At 40.5% G+C, this 15,654-nt stretch overlaps 1 protein-coding gene across 1 annotated transcript in view; it reads left to right on the forward strand.

The window, feature by feature from the left end:
- The window catches only part of ASG3 (SNF2 domain-containing protein / helicase domain-containing protein), a 73,758-nt gene that overhangs the window by 37,310 nt on the left and 20,794 nt on the right, over positions 1 to 15,654 (forward strand). Inside the window, exons 12-14 of the mRNA XM_088962368.1 lie at positions 2,837 to 2,962; positions 3,037 to 3,692; positions 8,952 to 9,094. Coding sequence (XP_088818494.1) covers positions 2,837 to 2,962; positions 3,037 to 3,692; positions 8,952 to 9,094 — 925 coding nt within the window. The remainder of the gene's footprint in view (positions 1 to 2,836; positions 2,963 to 3,036; positions 3,693 to 8,951; positions 9,095 to 15,654) is intronic.

Raw genomic sequence — 15,654 nt, forward strand, 5'->3', positions numbered from 1 at the left:
ACCTTTTCTCTGGGAACACATGTGGGTGGGAGACATACCCTTGAAAGATTGCTTTCCTTTTGTCTTTGCTTTGTCTGTTTACAAGAACAAACCGGTTTCCACCTTCCTTTCTTCTCATGTTGGGGGTCTTGAGCTTGATTGGGATTTGGGTTTTAGAAGGGGAACCGGGGATTCTGATCTAAGCAACCTCTTGTCTCTTCTTCATATCTTACAAGGAGTTTGCTTGGACCCTTCGTAGTTGGATTCACGCATTTGGATCCTCTCTTCTTCTGGTATTTTTTCTTGTGCTTCTTTCTTTAAAGCTTTAACAATGCCTATTGATAGTGTCGGGCAAACCTTTCCAGTTAAAGAAGTATGGGGTAAACCGGTTCCACCTATGGTTGGGGCTTTTTGTTGGGAAGCCTTCTTGGGAAGGATTAACACCGGTGATCTCCTTCAAAGAAAGAAGCCTTTTTGGTGCTTATCTCCTAATTGGTGTGTTCTTTGTAAAGCTGATGGTGAGTCCTGCTTTCACTTATTAATTTCCTGTCCACTTGTTTCTTTTATTTGGGAATGGTTTCTCTCTTTGTTTGGTTGCAGATGGATTCCTCCACTAGATGTTCAAAGCCTTTTTGGTCCTGCTACTGGTAGCTGTACAAGGAAGATGGGGAAGGCTTTATGGAGAAGTACAAGGGCTGGAGTATGTTGGATAGTTTTGGGAGGAAAGAAATCAAAGAACATTTTGTTGATTAGGAAAATGGTTCAGAGAGACAATAATTGAAGTAATTACGACAAGGGTAATACAATGGGTGAAGTCCCTGAAGTTAGTTGAACAATCGGAAGGAAGTGGTCTGTTCAGCTCCTGACAAGACTGTCCCTCAACCATTGTGGACTCCTACAGCTCTTGGCTTCATAAAGCTAAACTTCGATGGTAGCAGTGAAGGGAACCCTGTTCCTTCAGGCATTGGAGGGGCATTTAGGAATGAGGTGGGTATGATTATTGCTATGTTTTTAGGCCCATTTGGGGAAGGAGACTCGCTTTGAGCTGAAGTTTTGACAGTCTTGGAAGGTGCCAAAAAGGCTAAGGAGCTTAACTTAAGGAGGTTAATTATTGAGGGAGACTCCAAGTTGGTAATAGAATGGCTACAAAAGGAGGAGAGTAGCATGTGGAGCTACCTGAGTGAAAAAAGAGTATTTAAGTGGTTAACTCAGGATATGGCAGTGAGATTACAGTGGGTAAAAGGTGTGGCAATTCCTTTGCAGATGCACTAGCCAAACAAGGGGTGGGAAGAAATCAGTTGTTCTAGGCCAATTTGTAATCTTTCATTTTCCCTGGGGAGTTAAGAGAGTTTCTCTCCCCCTACCATTGTACTTTCCTTTCATCTTTCATTAATGAAATGACTTTGTTATTAATCAAAAAAAAAATGAAAATTGGTAGAGGTTTATTTTTTCATAGAAGTCTTTGATGCTTAGTGAGCATCCAAATATTTTCAAAGGATAAATCAATATTAAAATTGATGCTGTGTGAGGTGTTTGACACATCATTTTTAGATCCTAATTCAGATACTCTGGTGTGTCAACCTCCAATTGATAGTGGCATTGGGGGAGACTTGATTCTTCCTCAAAGGAGTATGTTGAGAGATCCTCATGGCATTGAAAGCTTGGTTGTAGCTGCTGGAAAAGAGGGGGAGCAAGCTATGGGATCGTCCAAGTCAGTGAGCTTGCCAGTGATGGAGGAGGGTAGCCTTAAAGGCAGTGGGAATCAGATTCTTAGTCTTATTGAAAAGGAAGTTGAGCTGAACCCAGCATTGCTGATTCTGTGGCAGAAATCAATGGAGCAATTGAAGAAATTAAAGTGACAATCTTAGAATCTGAACTCAGTGTGTTGTTGGTGAATGAGGATACAACTGATGAGAGGGGTGCTGTTAAAGAGATGAATTTGGATGAGGGTGATGTTGTCTTTATTCAGGGCATTTTGTGGAAATTGCAGAAGGGAAATTCGGCAGAGACCTGGGTAGAGGGAGGGTTGAAGCTAGTAAGGATGATAAACCTGAAAAAAGAATAAATAGAAGCTTCAAACTCAGGGCAGCTGGTTTATATGACTAAGGTTTTCTTTAGATTGAAGGAAGGGCTTTGTGGGTCAGGGCCTTGTAATAGATTCAAGAGGTAGTATAAGAGGAAAAGGGTGAAAGTTAAAGCAGGCTACCGTAAAGGGAAGGTGGATGGTTTTACACCTAAAGATGATTCTTTTGAAATGATTTTTGCGGGTTCAGCTTCAGATATTGAGAGAAAAGGTTCAGATAAGGAGGATGAAGGATTGGAGGTTCAAAAGAGTGATGATGATTAGATCCTTGATAAACCAGGCTAGTTGAGAAGAAAATTGATTTGGAAAAAGTGGTAGAGGAAGAGTTGATTTGAGCCATTAGATGTTTATTTTTATTTTTTTCTTTTGTCAACATTTATCCTTTCTGTCACACAAACAATTTGTGTCAATGAGGTTTATTTGTTTTCCTTTTTTGTACATCCTTTGTAATTATAATTTGTAAAGTTTTATTGTTACTGATCTGACAATAAACGATCTTACTTTTTATCATTTATCTATCTATTGTTGTACCGGATGGCTCTGATTGATAATTTTGCAGCAAGGTTACCTCTTTGATATTTCTACTTGAAATTAGCATATTATTTAACCCTTTTCTTGTATGTTAGAGCATTACTCTTGATTTTAGTTCTCTCTGACATTTTATTCCCTGTTATTGTTTGTACAACATGCTATTGATTCAATTGTTTTGTTTCAGTTATGTTGCTTATGTGCATGGAAAATTTCTCACAATTACTTGTTTTAAAATATTTTTAGGTTATATTTTATGAGCAAGACTGGAATCCCCTAGTGGACAAGCAGGCTCTGCAGCGTGCTCACCGAATTGGTCAGATGAACCATGTCCTATCTATAAATCTAGTAACAGAGCGCACAGTGGAGGAGGTGAAGTAAACCTTGGTAAACCATGGGAAAATAAATTCGATTATTTGTTTTGAATCTTTGTACTTTTTATGTAGGTAATTATGAGGAGAGCTGAGAGAAAGTTACAGCTCGTTCATAACGTGGTAGGAGATTATGACATGGACAAGGAAGGAAAAACAGTGGGAGTTGAAGCTGGTGATTTGCAGTCTGTCATATTTGGATTACATATGTTTGACCCTACAAATATCAATGTTGATAATTTAAAGGAGGTCAATACATCAGATTTGAGTACAATGGTTGAACAGGTGACTGAAATGCGCTATGAACCATTGGACAGTGATGGTAGGAAATTTGTAATTAATCCAATGGATCTTCTGAATGGGGGTGATTTTTCAATTAGAACCACTTCATCTATTGATTTTGATCCTGGGCTTGATGAGGCCTCATATCTTTCATGGGTTGAAAAGTTTAAGGAAGCATCAAAGTTGATTGATTCTCCAACTATAGAGTTGCGAGCACAGAGAAACTTACCTGAAGAAAAACATATGAAGCTTGAAGCTGCAAGGAAGAAAGCTGAGGAAAAGAAGTTAGCTAAGTGGGAGGCACTTGGTTACCAATCACTAGCTGTCAAAGGTCCTGCTTGTCCTATGGTTGGTGACATTATGCCAGATTCAGGTTCTGTCCAATTTGTTTACGGAGATTGTACAGATCCATCAAAAGTGTGTCCGTCTGAGCCTGCAATAATATTTAGGTAATTTTCTTAGTTTTTGTTTTATATAAGGATGCACTTACATGATTTCTTGTTTTCTTTTTCTTTTCTTTTGATAGTTTTTCCTCTTCCCCTTTTTATCCTATGTACTTTTAAATTATTTGGGTTTGCCTTCTTGCCTTTTTTTTTGAGAAAAAGTTAACTTTATTCAAGAAGAGAAAGGTACATAAGGAGATGTACACAGATCAAGACACTCAAAGAGTTCCATAGGCAGAAAGTTATCACTGAATAAGAATTCCCTGTGAGCTCCAGATTTAGCTAGACTGTCAGCTTCAGAATTTAGCACCATCGGAATCCAGCCCACATGTGCATTCAAGGAGGAGAGGACATCTCTCGCTTCAGCCAAGTAGTGAGCTAAGGCCCAAGGCCCACCACTATCAGGATTGGTGAGCCTGTTAATGGTGTTGGCTGAATCTCCTTTAATGGTAAGATTTGATAAGCCCAGGTCTCTTGCAATCCTGATGCCAGTTAATGCTGCTAAGACTTCAGCCTTTGTTGAGGAAGCTATCCCAATCGGTCCACTAAAAGCCCAACTGATAGTATCGTTTCTTCTTTGAATTACACCTCCAATACCAGCTGCACCTGGGTTTCCGAAGGCGCTCCCATCAAAGTATAGAGTTGTCTCCCCTTCCTCAGCAAATCTGAGACTGCGGGAAGTGTTGAGGTGTATGTGATTGGAGTGAAGAAAGCTTACAGCATTTCTTTGGAGGGCAGCAAATGTGACACCTCTGAAATAAACTGAGCTGGAAGTCCGCAGGAAGCATCTATAACAGATTAGAGAAATAAGCTCCTCCCAGTTTTTTGTTCTGTTGTTAAACACCCGATTATTCCTCTCTTCCCAAATGTTCCAAAATATACCATGTGCAACTGATTGCCATGAAGTTTTCCTTCTTTTGCTTTAACCTCTTCCTGTCCATTCCATTGTTCTAAACATTCAACCACATGTTCTGGGAAGACCCAACTATACGCAAACAAAGTTAGGAAAAAGTTCCAAAATTTTCTGGTTTCCTCACAGTGAAGTAGGATGTGGTTGGCAGATTCCCCGGTTTTAAGGCAGAAGCAACAGACATGAGGGGATAAATAAGATCTTCCATGGTTCTTTTTCTGAAGGAGATCATAGGTGTTGATTTTCTTTAAGCTGGCCTCCCACACAAAAAACAAACCCTGGAAAGGATATGGGTGCACCAAATTCTCTTGTAGGGGTACTGATCAGTGTGCTTGCTCTTCCCTCACTAAAGCCTTGAAGCAAGATTTGGTTGAAAACTTACCAGAAGGGTGAAGGGTCCAGACACGAAGGTTAGGGGAATTTTGGGAGAGGTATACCTTTCTCAGGGTGTGCAAGAAGTTAGTGATTTCACTAAGTTCCAGGTCCCTTAGTGGTCTCCTAAGAGTTAGGTTCTAGTGGAAATGAGAGGGGGGGGGGGGGGGGGGGGGGGGGGAAGAGGGTAAAACCTAGGATATGAGAGCTTCTTGGTTTGTGATAAGGCTGAAAAGGCGAGGGAAGGAGTTGACCAAGGTTGAGTTGCCCCACCAAAGATCAGTCCAGAACTTAATTCTATCACCCTTGCCCACCTTATATCTAATAAAAGAGATGAAGAAAGTGTCAGTCGAGGTTATACCTTTCCAAGGGTGAGTGTCTTTGACCCGGTTCAAGTGAAGGTTGCTATCCTAACCGTTGATGTGCTTCCTGTATTTGTTAGTGATTACAACAGTCCATAGAGCACTTGGTTCTAGGGGGAATCACCACAACCATTTACTGAGGAGAGCTGTGTTTCTTTCTTTCAAGTGGCCAATTCCCAACCCACCACCCTCCTTTGGTTTGCAGACCTGAGCCCAACTCACAAGGTGAGAGCCCCTTTCCCCGCCTCCCTCCCAAATAAAATTTCTCTGAAGCTTTTCCAACTAAATGGCTATCTTGTTTGGCAAGCTGAAAATAGAAAGGTAGTAGGTGGGTAGGTTTGCCAAAGATGCTCTAATGAGAGTGAGTCTCCCCCCTTTGGACAGATAGTTTCTTTTCCATGTGGCTAACTTTTTCTCACATTTTTCTAGAACTGGTTCCCAAAAACTTTCGACTTCTTGGATTCCCTCCAAGAGGCATCCCAAGTAGAAGAATGGGAGATTCTCTGCTTTGCATCCCAAGATCTCTGTGAAAGTATTCAGGGAGTGTGCACTGACTAGATTTAGGCCAACAATATTGCTCTTAGAGAAGTTGACTTGCAGTCCAGAAATCCATTCAAAGCAGGTGAGGACCCTTTTCAGATTTGAAACAATTGCCTCATCAGCCTCTAGGAAGAGAATAGTGTCGTCGACAAACTGGAGATGTGAAATCTGAGTGGCTTCCCGTCCAACTTCAAAACCTCTCAACAGATCCAAAGAAATAGCCTTATTCACCAGTTGGCTAAAAATTTCTGTGACAAGAGTAAAAAGCAATGGGGAGAGGGGGCAACCTTGTCTTAAACCTCAGCTGGCATTAAAATATCCTTTTGGTTGCCCGTTAATTAGTAATGAGAACCAAATGGAACTTAAACACCCCTCAACCCACTAAATCCACTTTCTGCCAAAACCCATTAGCCTCATAGTTTCCATGAGACACTCCCCATCTACTTTGTTGATTGTCGTATGCTTTTTCCAAGTCGAACTTCATGATTACACCAAGTTTTCCATTCAGCTTCCTCTCTTCTACACATTCGTTTGCTATCAGGATGCTGTCAACAATTTGTTGCCCTTTGACAAATGCAAACTGATTTGGGGAAATGATTTCACCTAAAACCTTCTTTAGTCTTTCAGCTAGAACCTTTGCTAAAATTTTGTACACACTCCCAATCAAGCTGATAGGCCTGAAATCTTTTACTTCTAAAGTACCCTCTCTCTTGGGAATCAAACATATGAAGTTAGAGTTATTTCCTTTGTTGACAATGGCCGAATGATAGAAGTCATTGAACACCTGTCTCAAATCTGACTTGATAAAACTCCAACAAATCTGATAAAAGAAAATAGGGAATCCATTAGGGCCAGGGGCTTTGTCTCCATCCATGCCAAAAAATGCATTTTTCACTTCTTGTTCTTGAATTTTTCTTTCTAACCACAGCCTGTTCTCCTCCGACAACTTGAGACCTTTCCAAAGGCTTAATGAGAGTTTTCTGCTTTCTTTCTTTGAGTAAAGGTCTTTGAAAAAGTATAGGAAATCTTTAGAGATTTCCTCAGGATCCTCCATTTCTCGTTGCCCGACTTTTAATTTTGTTATAAGGTTTCTTTTCCGTCTACCAAATGCATAGATGTGAAAGAACCTAGAGTTATTATCCCCCTCTTTTAACCATCTGATCCTTTGTCTCCAGTAAACTTCTTCTCTTCTTGCCACCTTTTCCCATTCTTGTCTTAGCCCAGGCCCAGATCTTTTCCTTCTTTCATTCTCATCTAGTTGGCCAATTTGCTCCTTTTGGTCTATTTCATCCAGCTCAGATAGGAGTGCTGATTTTTCTTCCTTGAAGGCTTTAAATTCCTCTTTGGCCCATCCTTTTAACTTCCTTTTTACAAATTTTAAATTTTCCAAGAATCTATAACCTGGCCAACCTTCTGTCTTACATTCCTCCCACCAGAGGCTACCTTTTTACAGAAATCTTTGTGTTCTGTCCAGAATTTTTCCAGCCTAAAAGGGGTTTTCCCTCTAACCACCAAATCTATACTCAGGGTGATGGGCCAGTGGTCAGAAGTGCAGCGGGAACGAATCTCCTGAAAGGTCAGGGGGAAACGAATCTCCTGAAAAGTCAGGGGGAAGTGGTTTTCCCAATCTGATGTAATTAAAAATCTGTTAAGCCTACAACTTAAGGCATTCTCCCACATGTTGGACCAGGTAAAATTACCATTCCTTAGGGGGAGATCGTGCAGCCTATGTCTGGAAATGAATTTGGAGAATTCCCTCATACTTCTATTTACCCTCTTCTCATTGGAGTGTTCATGACTGAATCTCGTGACATTGAAGTTTCCTCCCACGCACCAGGGAAACTCATCGTGTTCATGCAAGGAATCCGGCTCTTCCCAAAATCTACTCCTATTCGATGGAGCATTAGGGCCATAAACTGCTGTTAGAATCCAAGTGGAATTGTCTGCCTTGTTTGTGAAAAGTATTGAAATGAAGAATTCACCTCTGTCAACTTCCACTCCTATAACCACGTCTTCTCTCCACACTACAAGGATCCCTCCTGAAGTGCCTATGGCACTTCTTCTTGACTTTCTTGTTGCATCCATTCTTATCTAAACTTAATCCATTGACATTAGGTGTATAAGAAAAAAATAAATCAAGGCGATGTTTTGTATTGTGGTGTGTTGTGTGTCCATTGTTTTTAAGCATCGGAAATTGGGAAAAAATGTTGCGGGCACAAAGTGCAATGCAACAATTGTTTATTGTGTTTTATTGCACATCAACATCAAAATGATGATGTTTCTTCTAAAAGTGAGTTTCACATAACCCGATATAAGAAAAAGCACAAAATTTCTTGTTGCCTTAAAGAAAGTCTAATATATACTTTGTTTGGTAAGTAGAACATATCTTTTGTTAACTTAAGGATAGTCTTTAACTTGTCAGATCTCTGACCTCAAACTTTTATCTAGAAAGTCCTTAAGCTTTTGAATGGCTGGTGCATTGTCAGTGGTCACTACATATTATCTACATTTATACTATATAAAGTGGATACTTTCCTTAGTTTTGGTGAAGGTCATAAAAGGTAAACTTGATTATATGGTGTTAACTTATATCTTTACCTTTGCACACATGCATAGCATGTGCCCATAAACTAATGCTATGCAAATGGTATAAGTGCTGCTGTACCCACATAGAATCCTAGTGCATTGTAGTTCTGGGGTTTGAATTGGTAGTACTGATTAGTGTTTACCAATGATGTGGTTGTTGTTGACACTGAATCGGTAAGTGGTAACACTGATTAGCATTAGGGCCTACTTTGGGATTTCCTTTTTTTCTATCCATTGTGCATGTTGAAGCTCCACAATAGTTTTGACATTTTCATCATACTCATTAGTTAGATTTGGATTTCTTGCAATTGCTTCAGTTTATGAATAATACTATAAGAGGGACTAAGCTGAAGCTTCTGTTAGGTTTCTGGAATTAAGAGTCTGAATTTAATGTAAGAGTTCTAAAACAATTTTTATGTGATTGATTCAATCGCTAGTGACAGTTGATCAATCTGCTTGTGCTTATGTTAAGTTTGATATGCCATGCCTTGGCAGTTGTATAGATAACTCTGGTAATTGGGGCCATGGAGGAATGTTTGATGCACTAGCAAAACTTTCAGCTATTCCTGATGCTTATCGGCGTGCTTTCGAATTTGGGGACCTTTATTTGGGTGATCTCCATCTTATAAAACTCAATGGTTAGCTTTTATATCAGATCTTTCCTTCTTTAGCTTTTCTTTCTCAGTTATTGTTTTCATTCATGCTATACAATTGCCTTTACCATGTAACAACTAGATAATAAAATGTTTTACTTTATCCCAAAATTCCAGAGTTTTATTAGTTGGTAAGTTCTTTTGTCTAAAACCATGGGTTTATATATATTGGGCCTAGCCCCTGCTAGCCATCCTCTGTTTTTACAAATTCCCAGTGTAGGAAATCAAACCCCAAAAAGGTTGAGATCTGGTTACTCCTTGTTTTGCTAAGCTATCTTTCAAATTGTTGGCAGATCTAGGAATCCTATGGAAGCTTGCATTCTGTTTTTTCTGCCAGGTGTTTGCTTTCTCTCGTAACATGTCTATGTGTTCAAGAGCCTGTGCATCTTCCTTTTGGCCATCTCACTACCATATGAGAGTTCACTTTCACCAGCAAGCAACTGGGAGTCACTTCTTTAGCCTGTCTAAAGCTTTGTAAAATTGCAGTAATTCTTCCCTTCTTGAATACTCAATTCCAATAGGTCCAGAATAGAAAGCAATTATCTTCCCTGTGCTGTTTCTAAAAACATCCCTCAAGACCAATTCTGCCAGGGTTCACCAAACTACCAGCATCAAAATTTCGTTTGTAGATGTTGGGAGAAGGAGAGTGCTACAAGGAGTATGAAATATTCCTAGTTGAAGTGTAATCTGCCACATTCCTCCAATTTGTTATTAGTATCATCTGCAATAAATGGAATGAAGGCATCTATGGTCTTCACCGAATGTGCCACTGTAATAAGAATGTTCTGAACTATAGCTTCCTTTGGTTTTCTCTCTGAAGATTCTAACATTCCTTCTTCCAAAATACTCCACAACATAGCTGCCCTTGTGCGTCTACATGATAATTTCCCCCTTTCTTGATGGAGAGAAAGTACTACATATGTATTCCACATTTCCTAGAGAGGTCCACTTGGATCCTGTTAAATGCTACCGTTTTTTGTATTTATGTGCCACAGGGGCATTACTATCTTTTCCAATTGAATCTTCTCTCCTCTCACTTTCTAACATATTCTAGCAAGAAAACATGGTATCAGAGCATCGTTTTTGGGCCTGAGGACTGTTCGATCAAAGTTTCTTCTTTTTTTTTTGGAATTGAACTTAGAACAACCTAGTGGAAAGTGCATCGGTTGATCTGAAAAGGGGTTTCTTCGCAGTTTTTTTCTTGGTCATGTGCCAAGAAATCACTTGTGAGTGAGGCGTTTAGATGCTGTGGAGCTTTTTGCCGTTTTCCTTACTTCAATGTGGATCATGTGATCCTCTTCTGGGTTGTCTAGGTCTGGATGACCAGTATCTTCTGTAACAGAAGTGTCTCATATTGTTTCTGGTGATTACTATGACTGGCCAAAAGTATGGTGGAGTGATATTCGTAGGTTCTGTCTAGACCTAGAAAAACCTTTTTTATTTTGCTACTGGAACTGTTTCAGCAGTGTGATAATGCTGATTTTTGTGAGATGTATCCTTGTGACTGTTTCTCCCTGTTCTTTGTGGCTGCAGAGTGAAAGCAGACCTTTCTTTCTTATCTTCTGAGGATTCAGCTGTCTCTGGTGTGTCCTCTTGCCAAGGTGTGGTGAGTGGGGGATTTGATATCAATTTTCTATGGCTGTGATTCCCTTTGATGAACTCAATTACCGAGAATGGTCAAGGGGAACTAAACTCTACCTAATTGCAAGGGGAAAGATAGATTACATTAAAGAACCAAAGTCTGGGAGTGTAAACCATGACAAATGGGATCAAGAAAACAATATGGTGATGTTGTAGTTGTTATTGTCCATGCTACCTCAGGTTAGAAGACCTTCATTAGCAGTGCCCTTCATTGGTCTCAGATACTCCCAACCAGCCAGACTTATATTTATATTGAGTTTCCTAAAAGAGAAGTTATAGTTTTGTCCAGTAACCAAAACAAATTAATAGAGTAGAAATCACTGATTGCAGTTTTAGATAAATTCCTTGTGAAGAGAAGGAAGAAGGCGAAGAGTTTCAGCAGTAGAGAAGAAAAGGAGTAGGATGTCAACCAGAATTGAATTGGTTCTGGCCGCCAACCTCTCTTTGTATTATATACTCAACTTAAAAGAGTAAGAGATTACAAGAATGCCCTTAGTAGGGCGGCTACTTAAGTAGCTAAACAGTTACAACTTAAAAACATAAACTAATGGGCCTAAAGCCCAACAACTTCCTAACTTAACAACTTAAGAATAAGAAATAAATAACTGGGCCCAATAACTAGAAATCGGCCCAACTCAACACTCCCCCTCAAGTTGGGAGTAAATGCCACACATTCCCAACTTGCGTAGATCATGCTCCAGCTTGTTTCTTGCAACACCTTTTGTAAGAACATCATCAAGCTGCAGATCAGAAGCAATGTATGGGAGACAAACTTTCTCTGGTGAAGTGTCTATCCACTTCAATGTGCTTTGTCCGGTCATGCTGAATTGGGTTATGGGCAATTTTAAGTGCTGCTTGATTATCACAATACAGCATCATAGGTTCTTCTGCCTTTACACCAATCTCTCCTAACAAGGAACGAGTCTAGAGAAGTTTTGAAACTCCATGTGCCATGACCCTGTATTCTGCTTCTGCACTTGATCTTGCCACCACTGTTTGTTTCTTACTTTTCCATGAGACTAGGTTACCCCCAACAAGGGTGCATACTCCTGAAGTAGATCTCCTGTCATCAAGGCATCCTGCCCAATCAACATCTGTATAAGCCTCTAGCTTCAACTATCCGTGATCAACAAATAGTATGCCTCTGCCTGGGTGGCCCTTTAGATAAGGAAGAATCCTGTCAACAATCTCCCAATGCTGGACTCGTGGGGCATGCATGTATTGACTCACCACACTCACTACATAGGTGATGTCTGGTCTTGTCATACACAAATATAGAAATCACCCCACAAGTCTGATATTTCCCAATGTCCTTTACCAGCTCACCTTCTGATGCATTAATTTTGTGGTTCTGATCAATAGGAGTATTGACTGCCTTTGTTCCAAGCTTCCCTGTTTCTTGTAGAAGATCCAAAACATACTTCCTCTGAGAAACGAAGATTCCATGTTTTGATCTTGCAACTTCAATGCCCAAGAAGTACTTAACCTCTCCAAGATCCTTAATTTCAAATTCCCTGTGTAGATTCTTCTTCAAACTGTCAATCTCACTTAGGTCTTGTGACAACAATATCATCCACATAAACAAATAGGATTGACACCAAGGATCCCCTCCGCTTCACAAACAAGGTATGGTCATACTTAGTCTGAGAGTAGCCAAAAGCAACCAAGGCCTTCCTAAACCTGTCAAGCCATGCTCTGGGTGACTGCTTTAAAACCATAAAGTGACTTCTTAAGTCTGCATACCTTTCCCTTTTCAACATCACTATAGAAACCTGCAGGAAGATCTATATACACTTCCTCTTGCAGATCTCCATTTAGGAAAGGATTCTTCACATCAAGTTGAAACAGGGGCCAAAAGTATGTGGCAGCAAGAGAAAGAAGTATCCGAATAGAAGTCATCTTTGCAACTGGCGCAAAGGTCTCTAATTTATCATTCCCATAGGTCTGTGTGTACCCTTTTGCAACAAGTCTAGCCATATACCTTTCTATACTTCCATCTGCCTTATATTTGACTGTGTAAACCCATATGCATCCAACAGTCTCCTAGCCCTCAGGTAGATCCACAATCTCCCATGTTTGATTCTTAATTAAGGCTTTCATCTCTTCCTGCATAGATGTCTTCCACTTAGGTTTGGAGAGAGCCTCAATGACACCCTTGGGTATAGACACAGAGTCAAGAGAGGAAAGGAAAGCATGGTAGGAAGGAGAAAGTCCATTGTAGGATAAATACTGTGAAATACAATGAGCAGTACACTTTCTCTTCCCTTTTTTGAGAGCAATAGGAAGGTCCAGATTATGTGTAATGGGATTAGTAGAATCAATGGGAACTGAAACAGTAGAGGGATCAAGAGGAATACCTGAATCCGTGTCAGTTGAATCTAGAGTCTCCAAGGAACCGACAGGAAGTGATGTGAGTTTTGCTGCAGTGGGATCAACCTCCTTGTGAAGTCTCTGTCGTGAGTAACGTTGAGAAGCAGGACGCAAAGGAGGTGGTAAGGTAGGTGATATAGGAGGATTAGACACAGGAGTGGACACAGGAATTGGAACTGGAAGAGGGATAGACTGCTTACTCACTTCCCCAAAACATTCCCCTTGAGAAGGATTCTTCGAGAAGGATGTGAACTCAAAAAAGGTGACATCCATAGTAAAATACCGACTCCCAGAGATTGGATCGTAACAGCAATACCCTTTTTGGTTTTCTGCATATCCAAGGAAGACACACTTCTTTGCCTTCGGATCAAGCTTTGAATGATGTGGACCAAGAATATGTGCAAAGCAAATACATCCAAACACTCTGAGAGGAATATGGAACATCTCCCCCTCAGGAAAAAGGAGACTGAATGGGGTGCTGGATCCAAGTATACGGGAGGGCACCCTGTTAATCAAAAAGACTGTTGTGAGAATTGCATCACCCCAAAAATGAACCGAAACTGTAGATGTGATCATCATGCTGCAATCCCAACAATGTGCTTGTTCTTCCTTTCTGCAACACCATTCTGCTATGGACTATAGGAACAATTGCTTTGATGGACAACACCATATTTTAACAGATACGAACCAAGATGTTTTTCAAAATATTCCCTGGCATTGTCTGATCTGAACACCTTTATTTGTATCCCAAATTGTGTTAGCACCATCTGATGAAATTGCCTTACCAAGGATGGTACCTCATCTCAGGATCTCATTAAGTAAATCCAAGAATATCGAGATAAATCATCTACAAATAAGAGAAAATATTGATAACCACCCATAGAAGGAACATGATAAGGTCCCCACACATCAGAATGAATAACATTAAAAGGAGATGGACATCTTTTATTACTAGTTTAAAGGAATGTCTACAATGTTTTCCAAGTTGACAACCTTCACACTCCAGACTTGATTAATAGACTCGAAAAGCTTTGGAAACAAGAAACTCAAAGAAGAAAAAGACAGATGACCTAAACGATTATGCCAAAGCATAATCTGATTCATAGACCCTGACTCACTATCCCTGCTGACATGATGACCCTGATGAGGAGGAAGCACATCTAGGAGGTAGATTCCATTCACTTCACGACCACTCCCAATTGTCCTCTTTGAATCTAGATCCTGCAAAATACAATGACCAGGAGAAAACATTACTAAGCTGTTTAGGTTCTTAGTCAAACTACTAACAGATAACAGGTTAGTACTCAATCTGGGAACATGAAGGACAAAGGGAAGGGAAATGGAATCATTAATCTTGACAGACCCCTTTCCAGCAATGGGAACATAAGATCCATCAGTTGTGGAGACTCTGTCTATACCAGAACAGAGTTGGTAAGAGGAAAAGATAGTGGAACTATGGGTCATGTGCTCTGAGGCTCCAGAATCTATAATCCAAGGAGGCCCCTCCTTGTAGTAGAAACATAATTTGCAGTGGCAAGTGAACTACCTGTGTGAGCAAAGGAAGTAGAGTGTGCTCCACCAGAACCACCTTTACCTGGTTGTCCACCTGTTACTGAATTAGAACTGACTGTATCTCACTGATTTAGGAACTGCCCATGTCTCTCAAGTTCGGCCCTCACTGCAGCAGCTGCAATAGACTCTGGAGTAGCTGCAATGGGAGGGGCCGGTATGTCACCAGTGACTGCCATGTGAGCATTTCCCTTCTTGTTTTTGAGTCTATTCAGCACCAGATGAGGATGAAGCTTCTAGCAAGTATCTCTTGTGTGTTTAGGCTTCAAAAACCCTATACTTCTCTAGGAGCTTCTGATAGGCAGCTGCGTCCTTAGTGGTTTCCCAAACAACTGTCTCCAGATGGCCAATCTCCTGCCACAACGTTTTAAGGACTGAAAAGTAAACGGCAATAGGTCTATCTCCCTACCTTGTAGCAATAATCTGATTTCTCAATTGATAAGTCCTAGCAACATTCTCCCTCTGCGAATAGGTTTCTGCAACCCCATTCCATATTTCCTTAGTTGTACTTGCCCACAAAAAATTTTTACTCATATGGGGCAGCATCGAATTACACAACCAAGCCATCACCGTATAGTTTTCCTGTACCCACCAAGAGTTGTTAGTTTCGGGTTTCACTTCTTCACCAGTGATATACCCTAACTTCCCACGAGCACCAATGGCCATCTTTGCAGATTGTGGCCATTCTAAGTAATTTGAACCATCCAACTTAACTGTAGTAATGGTTCCAACCTAGAAAGGTCTCTGACACCTCCTCCCACTGGTCCCATTTCACTCCCGGGCTTGTTTTCAATTCCGTTACCCTCCATTATTATCAAAAAGGGGGTAGAAGGTGACTGTAATATGCAATATCAAATAAATCACTTTTGGAACCAACGACACCCTTCTGGTGTCCTAGATGGTCCTCCCACAAAAGATTGCTTTTCTGTGGGATGGGAAAAGAGAGAGAAGAGGTAGCTACTCTC

This window comes from Nelumbo lutea, chromosome 1 (assembly GCF_056320005.1).
Source record: "Nelumbo lutea isolate HS-2025 chromosome 1, American lotus-T2T, whole genome shotgun sequence".
NCBI lineage: Eukaryota > Viridiplantae > Streptophyta > Magnoliopsida > Proteales > Nelumbonaceae > Nelumbo > Nelumbo lutea.